This window comes from Coturnix japonica, chromosome 5, assembly GCF_001577835.2.
Source record: "Coturnix japonica isolate 7356 chromosome 5, Coturnix japonica 2.1, whole genome shotgun sequence".
Lineage (NCBI taxonomy): Eukaryota > Metazoa > Chordata > Aves > Galliformes > Phasianidae > Coturnix > Coturnix japonica.
In genome coordinates, this window is record NC_029520.1 from 15,259,299 (window position 1) to 15,280,730 (window position 21,432).

The following is a 21,432-nucleotide window of genomic DNA, read 5'->3' on the forward strand; positions in this document are numbered from 1 at the left end:
TAAATATGCTGCCACATTTATCTGATTTGGATTTTAAAAAGATGGGGGATTTGCCATGAAATAGGGACTAACATGAAAAATTACAAATGGCCTTTTAGAAAAGCTGCACTTCCTGAGTTATTATAACTATTCAATCATAAACATAATCATTTAACATTTGCTGAAGCTGTGAAGGTACTGCAATGCCCAACCCACAGACATTATGGACCACAAATTCTCTAAAATTAAACTACAAATGAAGAAAATATTGTCCCCTTGCTACTTAGTTTTATAGAAAAGACTTGCTTAAATACTTGGCATGTCTATGTGGATGAAAAGCAGATGTTTTTAAACATGTTTCTATTGCTGAGATACTAAGGTTCTTGGAGGAGAAAATGGCACACAGGTTATATTTAGAAAAATAGAGAGTTGTAAAAAGAAGAGAACTTGTCTGGAAGCTGTACAGTGCTCTTTCCTTAATGTATTAATATCCCCACCCTGCTTCTTTACTCAAGGAGGTAAGAAAAAGGGGCAAGATTCCCTCCTCTTCCATAAGAGCACAACAGTGGATTTCTCCATCAGCTGAAAATTAACTTGTGCCTGAAAATTTCATATTATTTTAAGCAGCCTGAATCTCCTTCTTCAGTACTGGAACACAACAAAGATATATACAGAGCTACAAGAATCAGGACCATGGGTTTTTTGATACCTGTGGTGGCTGTACATGGACTTCAGAGCGTGAAATAATGTTTTAAACAACTGAACTACTATATTTAATTTTTCATTCACTCCACTTAAAAGTAGCTAAGCAAGCTGACTGATGCTTTCAGCATTTGTGACAATTATCTTCTCATGGGCAAAGATTTTTTGCACAATATTGCAGCCCACGGTTACTTTTACAGCTTTGTTCTTAATTCCTGAGGAAAAAAAATGTTGTACTGTAGAATGGAAACTGTGACAAGCTTTAACTGTATCTGTGGTAATGGGCACCCCTGAATAAAACCAAGTATTGGAACAGTGGTTGTACAACATTAGAAATGATAATTAGAATTTTTAAAATAAAAGCGCTATTCTAAAAGAATCAATTACTGTAACACAGAAACAGCAAATGAAAAAGCCTGATCTTTAGCAGTCGGAAAAAATACCTCAGACAGTTGAAAATCAAAAGGTAACACTGTCGGAGAACATCCAGATTTATTATGCTGAAAGTGAGAAGCATACTACATGTTTAATATTAGCATCTTGAGAGGAGTAGGTTTCAATGCAATAGGAAAAACCAGTTCACACACCCTCAGCTCAGATTTTTCAGTACTCAGAGTGGGAGTTCCCTCTGTAAAATGTTATGGGGATGCTAGCAACAAGCTTCATAAAGCAGATGCCATCAGAAAAGTGATGGGATGGTTCTTAACAACAGAAGGTCTTATTCCTATCCCGTTTGCAGACACTGAGTTACTCCAGAGCTGAGGCACTGAACCTCATCCAATACAACCAAAATTCCATGCCTAAGTTCTTTAACACAGAGCCCTGATCTGTTATGAGTTGTTCTGAACAATATGAGCGTATCACTGAAATTTCAGGCACAACGAAATAGATTCATATGTGCTAAATGTGGCAACCACAATGAATGAAAGCCACATTTAGCATCTAGTCTAATTAATTAAAACATTAATAATTTATTGTAATATAAATAATAAAGATATACTTAAAAGAAATTTTTTTAAAAGGCCTATAACAAGAATTCAGAGGAATAAAAATTCCAGTGCTTAAGCTTACTGCACTCTCTCTGGAAACACTTCTTTGTTTTCAGACAGCTTTCACTGTTTTCTGATTTTCATCTTTCCCTTCTCAACTGCCATGGCAACTATTACAAATATTTATATGCGACAAATACTGGCGTGGAGAGGCATTCTTTCCTCCAGTATTTATGAAGCGCTGTCACAAAAGTAGGCGATGCTTTGTCATGCATGTACTACCTTCTGTTTACACCTCTGCATAGGAGCCTGTTAAACAAGTTACCTCACAGGTTTGGACTGTGTTGGCAGCTTGCCAGGATTGATCTGCCTGCAAAAATGCGGTTCCCTTTCACCTACCTCTTCAGCCCATCAAAGCCAACCTCCTTTGGAGTTAAGAAGGAACTGCCTCGTCCTTTTGTATAAGCAGTTATTTTCTGTCAGGCATACGTGAGCATGTTGGAGATTTAAGTATATGATAGAGGTACTCCGTTAAGAAGCAATGATGTGCTTTTTTCTGAAGAGATTTGCAAAATGCAGGCACTTGTCATAATGCCAGCTCTACCACCAGGACAGCAGAAATTAAGTTTTGAGAAATGGACATTTTGGGAGCTGGACAAGGCAGCAGCTTCTTCTTACCCAGGTTATCAGCCTGGTACTACTTCTGTTAATCCTTCTTTTTTGTGCTTGCCTTTCTCCTCAGAAGGCTAAGAAACTACCTTCCACTTTGGAAAGTCTCCCTGCATTCCCCCAGTTAGCTCATTCCTCTCCTCCATCAATGACTTCATGTTCAATGCTGCTCTGCTGCCATTGAAACCCTTTATCTGCTCACTACATTCTGAAAATGGGTTGTATCTGCGAGGATTCCTAACACAATTTCTTTCCCTCTCTTTAATTCAATTTCCCTTGCTTTTGGGCTAGCATTATCTCTCCTTGTGGTACAAAATACTACGTAATGTGGCTAGCTAAAGTCAAATCTGTATGGGAAATTGACAGCATCCTCTGGACATGAAAAGAGCAATTGCAATAATGACAACTCTGAGCAAATCCTGGACTTTGTACACTGTTCAGCAAATGCACTATCTGAAATGCTGCAGAACTGGATTCTCACACTTACTACTGAACAGAAATAAAAATAAAGTTTCATGCTCCTGTATGACAATTTTGGATTCAGCTCCAAAATCAGGTTCAGACCAAAACCTGTGTATATCTGAATAGGAATTAATAAAATAAAGCTAGGACTTACTATTGCAATTAGCCTGTTACAAATGGTTATGCAGCACACTATCTCCATTTGGCTTGCCTTCAACCTTTTTGAGGAACGGTCAAAAATTCGATCAAACATGTAAGGCTTAAAGCTACATTTCGAACAGTGACTTGGTATATAGAAAAACACTGTCTTTAAACCAGGGGACCTACACATAAAAGTAGGAGACAGCATGCAGTGAAAGGCTGGACATATGCAAAAGAGGACACAGGCACTAAAGAAATGTATTTGACTAGAAGATGGGCTGGTACCAAGCCCAAGCTGAGGGCTCCAAAATACATCTTAATGACTGACTTAACATTTAGTATCTATCTAGTGAAGGAGACCTTTGGGAGATTTTGAAAAGTAATATTCTAATACAAGAATAAAGTAAATACATTGATAAAGTGTACTGGCAGATCCAACAATCTTATTATAAAATCCTTTTTTTTTTTTTTTTCTCAACTAGTAGGGATGGACCTATTCTTCCTAACTGTGGATCATTGCTTAACACAGTCCAGTGGATTAGTATCCAAAGAAGAAGCAGCAAGTGCTAAGCAAAGCTTACAGACTCAGAAAGACTACTACATAAAAAATAGAACAAATGAAAATATCAAAACAGGACTCAGAAGAAAAGAGCTTTGTGTACTTTGTCCCATCTTAAGAGGCCAAATATTTAACTAGTAAGCCCCTGATTCTAATGTACAAACACAAACGAACATTGAACTTGGAACAAAATGTTAATGCTAATATGGCATTTTCATCTGTTTCTAGTTGCTTTTTGAAAGTGAATTTGGCTTCACAATGCATCTATTTTTTCATAGTGTAAAATGGGGCATAGAGAAGTTATTTCTCTTTTACAAAATCACGTAGTGAGGCAGTGGCAAAACAATAACATTCAGATGTTGTTGCCCTGAGCCCAGGATCCAATCAAGAAAATCGTATTTAAACAGATCCAATTCTTTGGCAAGAATGACGATCAGATCTTGATGGAATTTGAATCTCTGCAACTGCTTAAGGAAACTACACTGCAACATAAGGTAAAATCAGTAATTGTCAACAGAAACATTAAGTCTATTCTGCAGATTACTATCTACTACTAAGCAAAATCTTAGCATATTTCCTACAGATTTTCCATAGCGTTTCACCACAAGCATAAGAAGTAGAAGGATTGTTAAGCATAGAGTGTGTTACACATGCATGAGATATATGTGGTTCAACAGAAGCAGCACTATCACCAACAGTGAAATGAATTTCTTTTTTAAACATGAATCAACAGAATGTATTCAGAACATCCAAGGTTCTAAGATAAAATAACTAAACATTTTAGTCTCCCCCACCTGGAATTTAACAATGACCTCTTGCATATATTCTCCCACATTCTGGTCAGTTGATATATATCTCAGTCACATTTGAAGCTGCCTACAAAAATAACATTTCCTTAAAAATTATGAGGTTTGGAGAAAAAAAAAATCTTGCTTAGATCTTTAACTGGCTGTTTATAATTTCACATACCAGTTGCCAAACATGAGAGTCTCAAATCATGTTTGTTTGTTTTTTAATTTTGACAACAACAATTGTATTACACACTTTAATATGACAACTTGGATTTCCAGGTAATGATACACTTCTAAGAGCAGGGGGTTATCCATCAAATGGTGTCACAGTCAGCAGCAATGTTTTTTGTATACAGTCTGAACACGATTTTTAATGTAAGTAGCCCAGTCCTGATGGTAACTAAGGAAGTAATAGAGATGTTGCCTTATTTAATATTTAATACAAAATTCTTATAGATGATTATCAGACCTCCATTTAGATGACAGGTCACTCAGAATAATACAAGCTTTGAATATAGACTCATATGCAAATTCATCTCTGAAAGAACAACTGGTTGCCATTAGTCTAAAAAGTGTTTCACACGCTGGTCAGGGATAACAAGCACAGGGCCTGACATTCATTCTGCAGTGTCTTTCAGATACGTGTCTTATAATTTCATAAAGTCAAATATAAAGAATTTCAAGACTTCTCTTATAATTCATGTTTTAAAAAATTACACATGTAGTTTCAAAATGTGATCAATAACCAAATACTGCAAGCAATACAAGAATTAAAGGGAAATGTGACTCAGATACTGTCAGATCTCTGCCATGCATTATAGATAAAAATTAAGGAATAGACAGGAATCATTGCTAGATACTAGTACAAAGGAATTCCATAAACCAAAAAATCTTGCTGATATTTCTTGCAACAAATTACTTGAACCTTAAAGGCTGTGTCAAAGCTATGAGACCCAGGAGCACTTCCCAGATCTTGTCTGTCTCGGCTGCATGCTGAGACGAGACAGACATGTACCATGTCTCTGCACACTTAAGTTTCCTTTGGAAATTCAAGTGTGCAGGTAGACATGGAGTACCACTGTAGAACTGCACTCCCACGGGTCCCTCGGTGCACACCAGCAAGGGATAAGGATACAGTTCAAACTGCTTTTCTTTTGCAGTTTTCTGCCAGCAATGCAACTAAACTTGGACACCCTGGCTCAGGAAATTCTCTGTACCCTCCCCCCTAATAAAAGCCCTCTACAGATAATTTGTCTTTTCATAGTTTTGAAGTTTGAAAATTCTGGTGACTGAAGTAAACCATCTGAAAGGCCTAACTGCCATGCACTCACTGTCACAAATTAGTTTGGACCTCATAGATCCGATGAAAAAAGGAAGGGAATCTAGAGTTGGTAGCCAGTATGTTACTTAGGAAATGTTAATATTCTATATGACTGCATAAAAGTAAAAAACAAGAAATAAGTATCAGCTAAAAGAGGTCTATAGCAATGTGTGCTCAAATAATATATATATATATTTAAAAATGGTATAGAAAAGATCAAGATTCAGTAACAATGACAAAACAGAAAGGAAGGTGTGTGAAATCCACCAAATCTTAGAAGGTTATAATGGTAATCATTTGGAATCTCTGACATGCACTTGAGACTGTGACTTCGGCAACACACTACAATGCAACAAAACTCTCTTCTTAGAGGAGGCTGAAGGAAAAGTTTTCAAGTTCCTTAGTAATCTGATGTTGAAACAGACACACATACACAAGCACAAAATAGTGGCAACATACAGTACTCTCTGTAACGTAACAGACCTAGAAAGCTCTGTAGTATCTTCATGGCAATTGGGAAGAAGTTGTTATATTTGAAAAAGAACTGAGCCCATAGCATGGTACATCACATGAGAGACAATAGTGTAGCTGCTGACATTTCAGCAGGACTGCTTTAAATAGGCTCCTGTTCCAAGAGATGCCACATTGGAAGTGTCACCACCTCACCAGCTTGCCAAAGAAGCAGAAGTTGGGTGGTATTTTGAAGGTCTTTTTAATATCCAGCTAATGTCTAAGTTCACCTCATCTATAACTAGAAGGACAAATGAGTGGCTCTGTTTGAAATCCTGCCAGTGTTTTTCACATCTCAGCAGAGGTCCTGGCCCAGCACCTCCCTTCCAGAGAAATCTCTTGGCTGCTAAACAAAGTATGGAAATCTGAATCCATTCATGAACTCATATTTCCCGTGTGGCAACACACCATACCTCAAAACTGCCCCACAAGCTCTAGAAAGACACTGTCCTTAAAATGGCATACACCACTGTATCCTGGGGTACATATGTCAGAGCTTCATTGAGCACTATCCAGTAAAAAGATGGTACCATGAGGCCTATAAGGATAATGAATTCATAATACCAGAAAGAGGATGATTGAAAGAAATGATTTAAACTTAAACAGTTGACAGATACTTTGGAACCAGTAACTGTGTATGTATCTGTAAGTATCCTGTTGCAACTTTTCATTCCATCTGAGGAAAAAAATACCCTTCAAGATGTTGTAACATGAGATGTTGCAGAAGGATGGGAATTCCTTCTCAATTCAGTTTATAAATAAATAATGAATCATCAAGCACTTTTTAAAGTCCATACATCTCCAAAGTCTTTTTTTCCAGAAGAAGAAGAAAAAACCCCACAACACAACAATCTGAAAAATTTTTGGTTTCATAACACTCTATTAAAAAATATGTATATACATATATATACATACACAGAGAACATCTGAAATGTTTCAGTAAGATGTTAGCGTCTCAATTAATATTATTTGTAATAAACAATTGATGAACTTCAATCATTATCTTATTGTCACAGACACCAGAAAGCTTGATTATGATAACATTAATTGTTTAAGCAAAGACATGAAGGCTTGTGCTCATAGGACATGGCAGTTCCACCTGTCAAGCTTTAAGCCTATAATTGGGAATATTTTGCTGAAATAAACTGGAGTGTTGCTATTCTTCTGCATGGAGGAGTCAACACAGGAACGTCTTGGCTCTCAACATTTCTGCATTGTGTACATGTACTTGTCCTAGGCTCTTTAGATTTGCCGAGGGACTTTTTAAGGACATTATATGTGAACTGGCAATCAAGTTGTTTAAGTTGTTTTATCATAGGCATATCACTACTTGTACAGTAAAGGGAACAATTACAGATGTCGCTGTTTTCAGACTTCCAAATGAAAGTTTCTGAGGCCTGTTTGTCAACAGTCACAAGTTTAACTTTTCATCCAAGACAAAACTAAATTGGGAAAGTGTCAAATATTTGGATAACAATAGAAAATAATTAGAGTTATTTTCACTTTTTCCTGACAAACAGTGTTCTAACTAGAACTTGTTAAGTAAAAAAAAAATGGCATTTTTGCTGAGTAGTAGATTAATCTCACTACAGTAACTGCTAGGTTTCGTATCTACCTACATGCTTTCTTGCAATGCATTATAGGATATACACTTTCTGAGGTTAAAATCAGTCTTGAGAACACTGATTTCCACCTAGCACTGCCTGACATATTGAATAAATCAATAAAATTTGTGCAAATTCACTGAAGTTTTATATTGTATACAAGATATTCTTATAGAAAATGTGAAATATTTTTACATTATCTATTGACAGCTGTCTGTATTTATGCAAAGCAGTACTTTTAATGGATCTACCCTTTGCCATGTAGTTACTAAAATCTTAAATAAAAAAAAGACAAACATTTTTCCCTGGAACAGATATGATGCTGGCAGCATTTCAGCTCCACAACCATTCTGAGATGCAGTGTTGAAAAACCCACAGTAAAAACTGCAACTCACCTTCTGCATCTTCTGGCCTTGTAAGATCAATGACACCAGGGCCCAGCTTTCCATCTTCATTGGGTTTCCCTGTTAACTGTGAGCCTAAATTCTCAAATCTTGTTCTATCCTGAAAGAGAACAGAAATAGTCTTAATGCTCTATGTATGTTAGTTCTCTTTGTGTGCCTGTGCATGTATGTATGCAGTGACATGTCCCTTGTTTTTTTTTAAACACCAACAATGAGCGCATTTAATTAGAAATTTAATTCAGAGACTATTTTTTACAGATTCTGAACGTTTGCATTTATGAAAATCAGTTTTAAATGTGAAACATATACAGAAGCTTTGAAATTATTTTGATCTGTACAGCCATAATGCATAGATGATTGTACATGCAAATACAAAACACACTTGGCAGGAAACAGTACCGATGAATGCTGCTCACTTTGCCTTACCACATATTTCTAACTTAAACTGAAAAAGACAGTCAACATTTGGGAGATGTAAAAATTCAGAAATTAAAGGAATTTGTATTAAAAATAATGCTACTTTAATAGGGAAAAAAGAAAAAAAAAAGAAAAAAACAACACTTCTCTCCACGTTGAGAATCAGTTTAGCCATCGTACCCTAAAGAAACACAAGTCTAAATTTTATGTGAATTTTTCAAAGATAAGTATTTTAAAGAAATAATAATAGATGACAGAAGTGATAGCATTATTTTGTCTGGGAATTTAAATTGAACCTCAGTGGAAGAGAAACTTAAGGGGTTAAGAGAAGAAAGTGAGAGAGAACTGGAGGAGGAAAGGAAATGGATAGCAAAAGGGAAGGAAAAAGGAAAGAAGTGCAAACTCATAGGAAAAATAAAATACAAAAAGCTTTTGAAAGCTGGAGACCTCCATAGGAAAGTTGAAAGTGGAAATTGAGAGGGTATTTTATTTGTTAACCCGGTTAGTTTTTCTATCAACCACTGGGCAAGGTCGCTACAATTGATAGTGTAGAACCGTCCCATAATAGTAGTCTCTGCAGTGCTGAATATCAGTAGCAAAGCATTCAAAGTTTATCATTAATTTAGCATTCTCATTTGAAGGAACATAACATGTTTTCCCTCTTGCCTTGTTGTTACCTCTTCAGACTAAACTTGGCATTATGTTGTACTTGTGAATGAATGAATACCTTGTTGTTCATTACTACGAAACAATATTAAATGTCATGTCAGCTTGAATTTACAGACATGAAATACCAGCTTTCAGCTCTACGAACAGTTTCTCCATGTTATACTTAATGCATTATGCAGAAGTAGAGTGCTGATTGCTGTTCAGTCTATTGTTCAATGACCTAGTTCCGTGCTGTGTATGCAAGACATAAAGGAAAACATTTTGAGTTTATCTCTTGCAACATGGCCAGAAACTTGCAAATGTTCTTAGAGACCAAACATGCTTGATGGCTTTGACTTCTCAGATGCTCCACCTCCAAATATTTATTTGTATTATCTATGCATTTTAATAATATGCTTCAGTAATAAGACCTATCGGCCAAACACATCAGGAATTATTTTGATTCTCCATTCTTCTGATTCCTCCAATCACAGACTGTTATTGCTATTTTTATATTTGTAGGGGAAGGGAAAAAAAGAAAAAAAAACAAAACACAAACCCTGATGCTGGATTTTCTACAACACATAGCTGAGGTATTTCAGGTTCTAAATTCTATAAGTTCTATAAGGAATTCTAAAAGTTTACCAGAATCTTCTAATCACGTAACAAAACTGCCCTACAATTGATATTCACTTAACTTTATAACTTATTTTCCTCTGTAAAATCTGTGGTTGTTGAAGGAGCATATGTATAAAATGGAACTCTTAGGAAAAAAATAAAAGGAGTTACAAATGAAATGTGACCGCAGAAATGCCCTGTAGTACTTGAGGCCTAATATTGTACTGAATTATGCTGTGCAATGTAACAATACATCCTCAATCATCAGGATGGGATCTGTTTTACAGTTAGACAGAATAAAAAAGAAGTTTATCAAAGATTCTGCATTCCATTGCAAAAGGCTGATTTGCAGCTGAGATAAAAACAAAGATCAGTACTAAGAAAACAGCTCTTCACATATACATTTTCTCTTCCAAAATATTTGCACTAAAAGCTTTTTCTTAAGGATGTTAATACAGCACCTGCAGTACTCTTGGAAGAGCAGCCTTTAAATGCATTTCAGAAGAAATACCTTTCTGCCATAAAAATCAACAGACCCTGCTACATATCAATATGCACATTTGAAATATCTTTCTAGTCATTCATTCTCTTTGATTTTACCAGAAAATATTCTCTCAGAAAAAAAAGAAGAAGAAGAAAAAAAAGAAGAAGAAAGAAAAATAAAAAAGAAGAGAATAAAAGAGAAAAAAAAGAAAAAAGTTACTGAAAGAATATCAATATTTTGACATGGAAGGAGAAAAAAAAAGGATAATTAAATGATAAGGTTCAGGAACAGCAGAACAAAAGCGCTTATATCATAAAAATACCTGCTCTTGTCAAACAAAGATGTACTTAGAGTTACTGCATAAGCTCTTCCTTCTGGTTCAAGAAAAGGCATAACACAGCTAAGTATATTTCAATCTTTGAATATCTTTTAAAAACATCTATTTGATTGCCCTTTTTAACTAAAAATAATCTTCATAAGCAATTGTAGCAGAAGAAGTCAGTATCTGCACTGGGGTTAGACAAATCCAGAAAAATCCTGAACCATCCTGAACCACGTCCCTCAGTACCAACAATGTGGTTTGTTTTTTCTTGTGATGCATTCACAATTCAGTGAAATACAACAAATTCATCTGAAATTTGAGTTCGTCCTAAAAAGAATAATTATCTGAAGATCAATTCTGCATGTAGTATTCCTTTATGAACCAAAAGATAGACACTTTAACTTAAAATAAATACCTACTGTTCCTCACACATGGATTACTGATGCACACATCACTACTGGATATATCGTTACTCTCCTCCTACCTGAACTAATTGAAAATTCTGATGAGTTTGCAATAAAGTGAATCACTATGGACAGTGCAAGTGTTTTATTTCTTGTGAAGAAGCATTTTGGATTTTTCTTTTTTTACTTTTTTGCTTTTACTGGCTCTGGACTTCATACTATATAGTTAGTCACATTAAGTTTTCCTATTAAAATCCAGGCAAAAGGGTTTAGGACATGACACTGACAACCTTTTATCATGTGACCAGACCAACACAGTCACTTGGAGTTAACATTGAAAACCGAAAGCTCTTTCAAGCACAATTCAAATCCTTTGTCCTTCTGTTTATTTTGAACACAGTGAGAAAATGATCATGTCTTTAAAATGAGAAAAAGACAAGATTCTTCTTAAGATCCAAATCTTAATTTTCCATTCTGTGATACTATTAGGCACTTATTTATGCATTGCCAGTCACAAACATGCAGGAAATGTAAAAGTTATAGAAAAAATTAAAGTCTGCTCAACTGTCTTGCAGGACTGTTGGTTCTCTAAGTGCTTTGAAATTATGATGTATGAGGTAGATGTTGCATATTAAATAAAGATATTTAAATTATAAAGCCCCCGTTAGTGAGAGCTGATGAATGTTAAATGTTATGAGCCACAAGGCTGTGGCATCCATCATATTCACATATTATCACAGTCAGTGATGGAGCAGCCCCAGTGATGACAGATAGACTGCTAGATAGTTATCCCTTATTTCCAGAGTCGCCAAGCAAGCCTATCAACCCCTTTGGCATTATTTTTAGCTTTGCATTAAATTAGCAATTTTCCATCATGTTCTGGCAGAAAGTATCAATTCCTTCTTCACAAGTGGAAGGTAGAAGAATGATTTACTAAAGCAAGGAGAAGAGGAAAAAGGAATAGTTGCCCCTTCCTCTGAAAAGGCTGTGAACTTCAAATGACTAGAAACAAATATAAAATTGTGATCTCATGAAAGAACAGCAATGAAACAGTAAGCACACAATAATGGCTTTTCTCTGCACTTAGATAAAAGCTGAATTTTTGATGCGCACAGTATATTTTCATAAAATTTTATATACTATGTTTTATACACTTATTGGCTATTCCATAATAATGTGTGTGCTAACAGTAAAATTGCTCTTAAATTTATGTGTGTTATTTATACGTTCCCACGTAACAATGCTTTTTGTTGTAAAAAATATTCTGTTTATTAATGTAACTTTACAACCACTGCATCCAAGATCCGTGGTAAATTAACGACATTTTTATTATTTTATAGTGTCATTAAATTTTTACTGATCACTCCATCAAACTGAAGCAATAAAGGCCATAATGCAAACTGGGACACTTAGATCAGGGGAGCAGGAAGGCATTCCATATAGTCTGAAGTAAACGGCTTGCTGTAAATGATATTTATACCATCTTTAAGGATGTGAGAATACTTGGACAAGTTTGGCAAAACTGTTTCTGTAGTACTATGGATTGTGTACTTAAATAACAGTTTACTTGCCAGGAAGTCAATTTTTTTTCAAACCATATGCGAGAAGATGACTGATTGCATCCATCTCTTGAAAAATAATATATGAAATGTAATAATACACTGGGCACCCCTCCCTTCTGGATTACCAAGACCGATCCGACTATACCCATGCCTCAAATTATTTCAACATGCTTGCTTTTTCCACATCTGAAATGTGTGCTCAGACTGAAATGGAAAATGGCATGCATGTTGATCGTTGTGTGAAAGATTTAAAAAATACATCTTTTTTGCAAACAAATACTTTTTATTTAAGTAGACATGTTTGGACAATGATGTAATAACCTTTATTTCAATAGTCTAGCATGGAAGCAGTTGCCAACATTAATTTAAAGAGCCAGTTTCTCTAAAATGAATTAATATGGGTTGTTCACTAAAGCCGCAGAGTGTATGACTGAAGGGATATTATTTCTTCTGAGGACAGTAGTTTAGTTAGAATGACTACAAATAATTATCACGTGTTGTCTTTATGTGTAAAATATATTTCTATTGAGTTATTCCACACTAAATATTCTAGCAGCTTATTTGCTAACTGCTATCTATTCTCTTTACACACCAACAACCAACACTTGCAAACAACAGGCAAACAACCTACTATTTTCAAAATATGAAAAGGACATTTTCAGCACAACACAGAGAAGTTTACTGCTGGCTTGAGTAATGAGGAAGCACAAGACTTTTTTTTTTATCCTGGAAAGCCAATATACAAACATCCCAATCTTTTTGCTTATTCTTACTACTTATTAACAGCTGGGACTGAAAAGTTAAATTGCCTTCCACTTCGAATCTTTTGCAACATCTTGGCACAGCAGGGATAATTACAAATTGACTTTCACCCTTATCTCTGGGTATTTTAGTTATTATGGGTGGGAAGTTTAAACATTAACCTTATTACAACAATGTCAATCATCTTACTGGTGTACAGGCATGCAACTGCTGGAATTCCTTTGATGGCAAAGTAGATAAACACAATAGTTACAGTATTATTACAACTAAAAGAACAGCAACCCTATGGAGAAGCCTGAGGATTCTGAGAACTTCATGGTGAATGTTTAGAGTTCTGTGTATTTTCACCTGCAAATTGCAAAAATTGCAAAATAACCAGAATCTAAAGAATCAAGAAAAATGTTTGAAACTGAAGTGCTCAGGGCCAAAAAAGCATCAGATAAATACAAACCCAAACTGTCCACTTCTAAAAGGTCTCTTTAATTCTTTTGGAAATCTGATTTTAAGGAACAGAATGCCAAGAGACTCTGGATAGTGCAAGCAGTAACCATCCTGAGCTCTGAAAACAAATAAGGATTTAGATGAATCCCCTGACAACTGGAAACATATACCAGTAAGCCAAGAAACTTCAGAGCAATGAAGCTTCCCTTTAAAAAAAAAAAAAAAAAAAAAAAAGTGTATGAATTTAAAGATACTTTTCAAAAGCAACAAAAAAATAGAGGTAACAAATATTTCCACCCAAGTAGGATAATATGCCCTCCTACTCGTGAGGTTCTGACGTACTCTTAACTATTGCTGCACTTGCAGGCACTCCTAAGCTATCATTCTGCCCTGGTTAGATTACTTTCAACAGGATTACTGCACTTACTGAGCCCCCTTAACCAAATGCTTTATGTCTTTGTTCATATGGTTTTAATATGGCTTTTACCAATTGCAAGGTTATTTATAAGTTTGCAGCTCCCCAGTAGTTAGAGTTATGAAGCGTTCAGACTTAAGCATATCCAGTTGTGTGGTAACCCAACTACTGCTTTCATGCGGTTTCCAACTTTTTATTCATGCACAAAGGCATGATGCATGGTTGTATCTGAGAACTCTTTGATTAACTCTTTGTTTCAGCAGCAAATTTATGTGGTAGATACAGTAAAATTACATGTCAACCAAAATGTAAAGATTTTGTTCTTTTTTAAATCACAGAAAGTGTGGAATTCTACCTTATACTGATGAGAAGTAATTAGTCTGTGAAAAACAAAAGGACAATCAATTAAATTAACAGCTGGCGAATGAAAAACAAACAAAAAGAGTTACTGCTTGACACTGCAGAATTCATCAGAGGTCAGAAAGAGTCCAAAGCCTAGGCTGTCACTTGTTTTTAAAAGAGCTGGATAATTTTACGACTGTTAATAACATTTGTAGTTACACATGCTAAGATAATCAAATCTCATGTTCCAGAGTGTAAGCTGTTCAACTGTCAGGGTTAAAGAGAAATTCCCTTTTTCTGTCTACTGTTCCCTTCCTTCCTCAGCAACATCCACAGATGATTAACTGGAAACCTAGGGAGAGAAGTCAATTTTCTTTCATAACATCAGGTATTGCCCACTATGTCTAAGGGAGAACTGGTTAATAGTTTAAGACTATGTACCTTGCAACTACAAAGTATTTGAGGGAAACCATTTAGAAAACTAAGATCATATGTGTGCATTTCTGAGACAGACAAATGACAATAATCACAAATGGCATCTGACATACACTTCTACCAGAAAACAGCACAGTTGTTTTTCCTGTGCCATTTTTCTGCTTGTCATAAAGTTTCATTAAAAGTACTATCATGCATTAAAATTGGGACAGAATTTAGAAGACCAGAAGTTTGATTTCTGGCCTCAAAACTGCAAATTCCCTCTTCTCTTAATTGTGTAGTAATATATTCCAGGCTGAAAACACAGCTTTAGCAAGAAGCCACAGTAGTACGACAACCGGCAAAACTATCCTAAGTTCAGCACATCGTTTTTTTTTGTTTGTATTTTGTTTTGTGTTTTGTTTTTTAATGGAAAAAGAAAAAAGGAAGGAAAAAAAAAGAAGTCACTGCAAACCTCAACAGAAGAAAGGAAACTCAGCTGCCCTCCAGACAGATTTTGAAAAAGAGAAATCTTAAAAAATCCAGTACACTGACACATACATACATCACTGGTCAGGCTTCTGAAGAAAAAATATTATGTTCTTTTATAAACAATATAGAAAATAAGTGTAAGAAAATAGACATGTAAATGTTCGATTTAAAAACCTATAAAGGCTGAAAGCATGGCAGCTGTCATCACAGATACTTTCATTCCATCATTTTAATTATGCAAGGTGCACATCAGATTTTGTGACATAATGCAACAGTACTGAAAAAAAATGGATAAAATGGTGTTATAAGCAGTTATCAAGCAGCAATAAATGTATTCTCCCTACTCTGCATTTTTCCTACTATGTGAGTAGTAGTCATAAAGATTTAAAAACAAATACTCTGAATATTCTATTTTCAAGTATTTCTAAATTAAGGGACTAAATTTCAGGGGAAAATGTGAACCTAAGTTTTCTGCATTAATTACAGAATTATCTTCACATCAACGATGTTGTATATTGCAGGTACAAATGCCAGCTCTTCCATTAGATGCACTGAATGTGCTACCAGGAGTACTGAACCTTTTTCCTTATCTTTATACACAGTGCAACCCCCTAGACAGGGCTCTTCCCTTCCATTTTCAGAAGACACCTGAAGTAGCTTAAATTGGTGATGCACAAGACACTTGGGCTTAAATGTTCATATTCATATTTAGAATTAGAAATGCAATCAAGGCAGTTAAAATCCCACTGAATGCTACTGTGTTCAAATATATGCCTTGGCTTATGCTATATGTAAATATATAATTGCATATCATGCATATATAGATTATGAAAGCTTTTTCTCTATCAATCTGTTTTTTTCCTCCATTTTGTAGCATTTTAGGCATATTTTTTCAAGGAGGCTTTTTATGACTGCTGCTTATATATTACTCTATGTATACTCAATCATATTTTGTTATGTTCAGAGAGAAAATAAACATATCACTAAAGAATAAATAAAGACGGGTGACAATGGAACAATGATAATAACATCATTATGCAGTGTTTTACCTCTTGTACCCCATCAATGCCATGTTTTTCTCTATTTCAGCCTCAGGAAAATGTGGCAGTTACTGTTTATGTCAGGAAGGCAAGATTACTGTTTACAAGATTACAATATCAAGTGTGATGTGTATAATGACTGTGATGATACAGGTGTACACCTCATCTCCTCATCTCCTGTCTTTAATCTTCATTCAAGAGAAAAAAAAAAAACAGGAAATTGCAAATTCTTGCAGGTTCATATAGTCCTTAAGTTCATAAGGCACTGAGCACTTTTAGTTCATTCCAACACAGGCCATGTGTACATGGACAGACATTATTAAACTCCAGGAAAATACTTACATGCTTACATTAAGCATGGACTACTGCACTCCACTGAGTAAAGGCTAAACTGTATAGTTCTTGTATGCTTACACTAAAACTGATGATAAAAATTAAACAACTTCTTCCCAGGCTAAGAAAGATACTTCCTCTTCTTTGATTGCTCCTTTTTCCCTTTGAGTGAGGTAGGCTGAGAGCCTTTAGGTGTGGAGGAGAATAGTTATTCATGTTTAGATGTAAAACAATAGGAAATCAAGGACACAGTCCTGTTAGCAAACAATATCTTGCATCCACAGTGGCCTAGCTGAAGGCAAAGGAACAATTCTGTCAGTGAAACTGCCTTATCTACTTGCCTGTCTTTCTAATATAACCAGAGCTAAGTTATACAAAAATTATGATTTTATGATTTATACTCTAGTAAAAAGCAACCCAAACTCAATTCCTGAAGACTATAAATTTATCACACACACACACACACACACAAAACCTTTAAACAAACAGGATAAGGTTCCAATTTTTATACCCAATAGGTAAATAAATGCAAATATTTACTTCCTGGAAACTTGTCAAGATTTACATTGGATGGAAGAAGCAACTCTTCCATACAGAAAGAAAAAATCAAAGTAAGAGAGAAGATACTATATAAGGGTAATTGAAGGCTACACATTATTTTTTCATCCAGAGTCCAGGAACCCTTACACCTGAAACCATCTTACATGCAAAATGACTACCTACAGGCTGAAAAAATTATGTGGTTTTACTACTGCAATATACAAAGACAAAACTGATAGTTATCTATAGCTGATGCTACTGGCAAAAATCCATTCTCTAGCTTTTCATTTAAAGTAGAATGATTTTATAAACATTATTTTGCTTTCATCATAAAAAGCTTGTTTTAAATTTCCCACATAAAATACCTATTAAAGTGCTCTTCAGATCAATGCAACAATGACAATTTAGAAAATGCTCTTTTATTATAACGATGCATCTTGGACAGGCATTTCAAAAACAGCACTGAGCATATAAGCCTCTTATGTCCCACCTATTTTTGACCAATTTTTTTTTTTCAGCATCAGCATAGACTGGGTCCTACATACATCTCACAGCATTTAAAATGATGTTTTTCTTTCTTTTTTCCTGTCCTCATTAATCCAGGTAAGATGACATATATGGAAAAGTTCATATAATTATCCAAAAGAGCATTCCAACACCTCATTCCAATGGAAGATTTTTGCTACTCTGAAGCCTAATAAAATCAATGATTAAGAGGCCATTTCCTGTTTCATACCTTCCTTACTTCTTTGTATATTTGTATACTTCATAATTGTGTTCGTATTTTCTACTTCTTTCTTGCAGGAAAGTGAATAATAACGTCCTGGGGAAGCAATCAATATTTTGGAACCTTTTACTACTATACATGTAAACAATCACAATACCTACCACTGTGCAGCCATGGAACTCACACCAGTTTAGAAAAAAAGGCTGGCAACAGTATCTCCAGGCACCGAGAGGGGAAATTATTATCTTCTGGTTACCCAGAAAGTCAATGATTAAGCTGCAAACTGAACCCAGGACTACTGAACATTAGGCCAGTCCACTGGCTGTTATGCCACAGTGCCTCCATCGTAAATCTATTTGATGGATTTTTCAGTCATGGAACATTAAAGCCTCTGCTCTTGTCTAATGAATATGTTTAAAGAAAACAGTACAAACAAAAGCAAACGTAACACTTGAATTATCTGAGAAGCGCTGCTTTGATGTCACACTTGGATAACGGGTTTCCTACTGCAGGCCTATGTACATGTATACATTCTGAAAAATATTTTAGCCAACACCACTAGCTGGCATACTGGCATCTATTTATGTGTGAGAAGGGAACATAATCAGTTTTAGTTGGTTAAGTAAGTGCTGAGCCAAATTTTATATTATGACCAAAAGCTTGGCAGTGCAGTAGCAGTGGCAAGTAGCAGAAAATTGCTTGCAGTGTTATTTGCCAGATTACTTGAATGATTTACATCAGGTTTTTCAAAAGAGTTTGGAGTATTAAAAACTTAAGAAAAAAGCCTTAAAAACTAAAGAAAAAGCCTTGAACTGCAGATTCTTATTCCCACATGATGCACAGGAGAGGGGTATGATAGAGTATGAACTTACTAAATGAAGCTGTTCTTTTTAACACAAACCACCTGCAGCTTTTAGGAGCAGTTCATTTTGAACTGTTACAAATTATTATTTTTTAATTGAAGATTTGAGAGCCAATTGATTTAGATTTAATGCTCAACCTTTCACATCCATTTGTTTAAGATTCATGTTGACACTGTACTAAATACAACGATAGAGTTTGTATTCCAGATAAATTGATCTGACTACAAGCCTCAATCTTTAGTAAGATTCTTACTCCAAGATAAATCAATATTTAATATCTCCCGCAACAGCCCTCGAAGATAATTTTAAACCTTTTCTCCATCCCATTAAGTTACCTTTAAAAATTCTTTATACAAGCCTTCACAAATGACTTCTGAAAAACTAGTTTATGAAAAGCAGTCTCAAATTCATTAAATCAGATGGAAAGGGTTTTTTAATCTTGCTGCATTGTGCTGATCTCCAAATCCATCTCAGTCTAGATAATTCTCCTGCTCAGCTAATTTGAAAAATAAACAAATACTTCCTGTAAATCTGCAAGACAGATTTCAAACATAAAGAAAAATATCCTTTCACAGCTTTCTAGGTGGGAGAAGGTATCTTTGTGGTGTGGACTTCTGTGAAAATAGAATGACCAGGGATCTTCCTAACTCCCAGAGAGGATGGGTACTCTGCATCATCAGCTACTAGCCTCCACTCAACTCCAAACCCGCTACTAAGAGTAGCAGTGAGAAGCAGCTAATACACACTAGACTCAGGCATCAGTCACATCCCAGCTTCCATTCTGAACCTTAAAATCTACTGTCATCTCCCTCGCCTCTCCCCACCTTCCAGTCTTGTGAAGCTGCAAAGGAGGAAAAACATCTCTTTCCCCTCCCTCAAACCTCTCCTATGGCTAAGAGCCCCAGTGGGATAGCAGTCTTTGATATCAGAAGAATGCAAACAGAAAGGCTCGAGTTTGCCTCTTCATAGGGTTAGAAACAGAGACATAAGAGGAATTGCAAATTATTATATACAGGGAGAACCGAAAGGGATTATGCCAAAAGGAAGGAAGGAACTATATACTCTGGAGCTATCTGGTTGTATATCTACCATTCAAGCAATAGGATCTTCATATTTCTACCTGTGCTCTCCCTTACTCTTATTTCTTACATTGCACACAAAGTACAGTTTCAGAGACACTGTCTGCAGCAGTTAAGTTGTTCCATCCATCTTCCAACCTACTGCTTTCTGACACACAGAATCCATAAACCTTTAATTCTTCCAATTAAGCTGTTTGTGGGGTCACACTGAAAATTCAAACAGTGAAATGTTCTAGCTTGAAAAAAGGCAAAGGATGACTTTATGTTTTTGAAGCCGTGTTTTGTTGCTTTCAAAGCAGAATTGCCTATATTACTATGTCCTTGAAGAGTCAGCAAGCTGCAGCCCAGTGCAAGGCTGGAGAAACTCCTTGCACTGGAGAGGCAGTATGTGGAATCTGGTTGCTCTTGCCTTGCACGTTCTTCATGTCAGAACTATTACATGCTTTAGTTTGGTTAAAAGCACAGCCTAAAGCCTTTCATCACAAATAAAATATAAATATTAGAGAAAAAAAATAATGACTGATTATCTTATAATGCAGTTTTCCATTTTATCTCTATTCTTTTCCTATCTCTAAGCAATCAGAAAAGTGACAAAATGTGTATTCTGCTTATGAGAACAGGTTTGTGTTCATCTTAGTCCTGAACCCAAGAAAAAGGCAGATTTTCTGACAACAAGAATAGTTATATAGAGAACACACCCACTGTACAGAAAAATGTGTGAAACAATCATCACTTTCCACCATGTAAGATGCTAGTGGGAATTCTACTGTGGAAATTGCATGCTATTCTATTAAGATGTGACACACAACAGCAATATGAAGATGTTATCTTGTTAAGATTTTACAAGAGTTCCAGCAAAAGCACATTGAGGGTAAGCAGTAGGAAAGAAGATCAGGAGCAGTGAGATGAAAAAAGGAGACCCAAGCTGGCAGATCATTGCAAACACTGCAAGAAAATTTCCATTTCTCTCATGACAACCAAACAGATTTCCACTACTTAAACTATAGTCTGCATCACACCAGGAATACTCCCTAATATCAGAGGACTGGAATCTCAAAACATTTGAAGGATGAATTAGTAATGTAGGTCCTGATAGAGAGGCACCCATGTTGAAATCCACCCTCAGTATAGCCAAATGCTTTACATTAAGATTGCTTTTGTAGGGGTCATGAACAGGAAATCACTTCTTTTTTATTCTCCATTTACTGGTCTCGGTATATTGTCCTTACACATATTCCCAAATAGCTACAGTAACATAGTACAAATGGAAACAAATGGAAATTCAGCTGATAAACAAAAGTAGTACACTTCCTCTTCTTCTCTGATAGATAATTCACGTATTTACTACAAATTTCTCAGACTGCAGCTCGTTACTGTTGCCTTTCCATGCTGGTGAGT

At 35.5% G+C, this 21,432-nt stretch overlaps 1 protein-coding gene across 1 annotated transcript in view; it reads right to left on the reverse strand.

The window, feature by feature from the left end:
- The window catches only part of SOX6 (SRY-box transcription factor 6), a 399,666-nt gene that overhangs the window by 25,274 nt on the left and 352,960 nt on the right, over positions 1-21,432 (reverse strand). Inside the window, exon 17 of the mRNA XM_032444750.1 lies at positions 8,123-8,231. Coding sequence (XP_032300641.1) covers positions 8,123-8,231 — 109 coding nt within the window. The remainder of the gene's footprint in view (positions 1-8,122; positions 8,232-21,432) is intronic.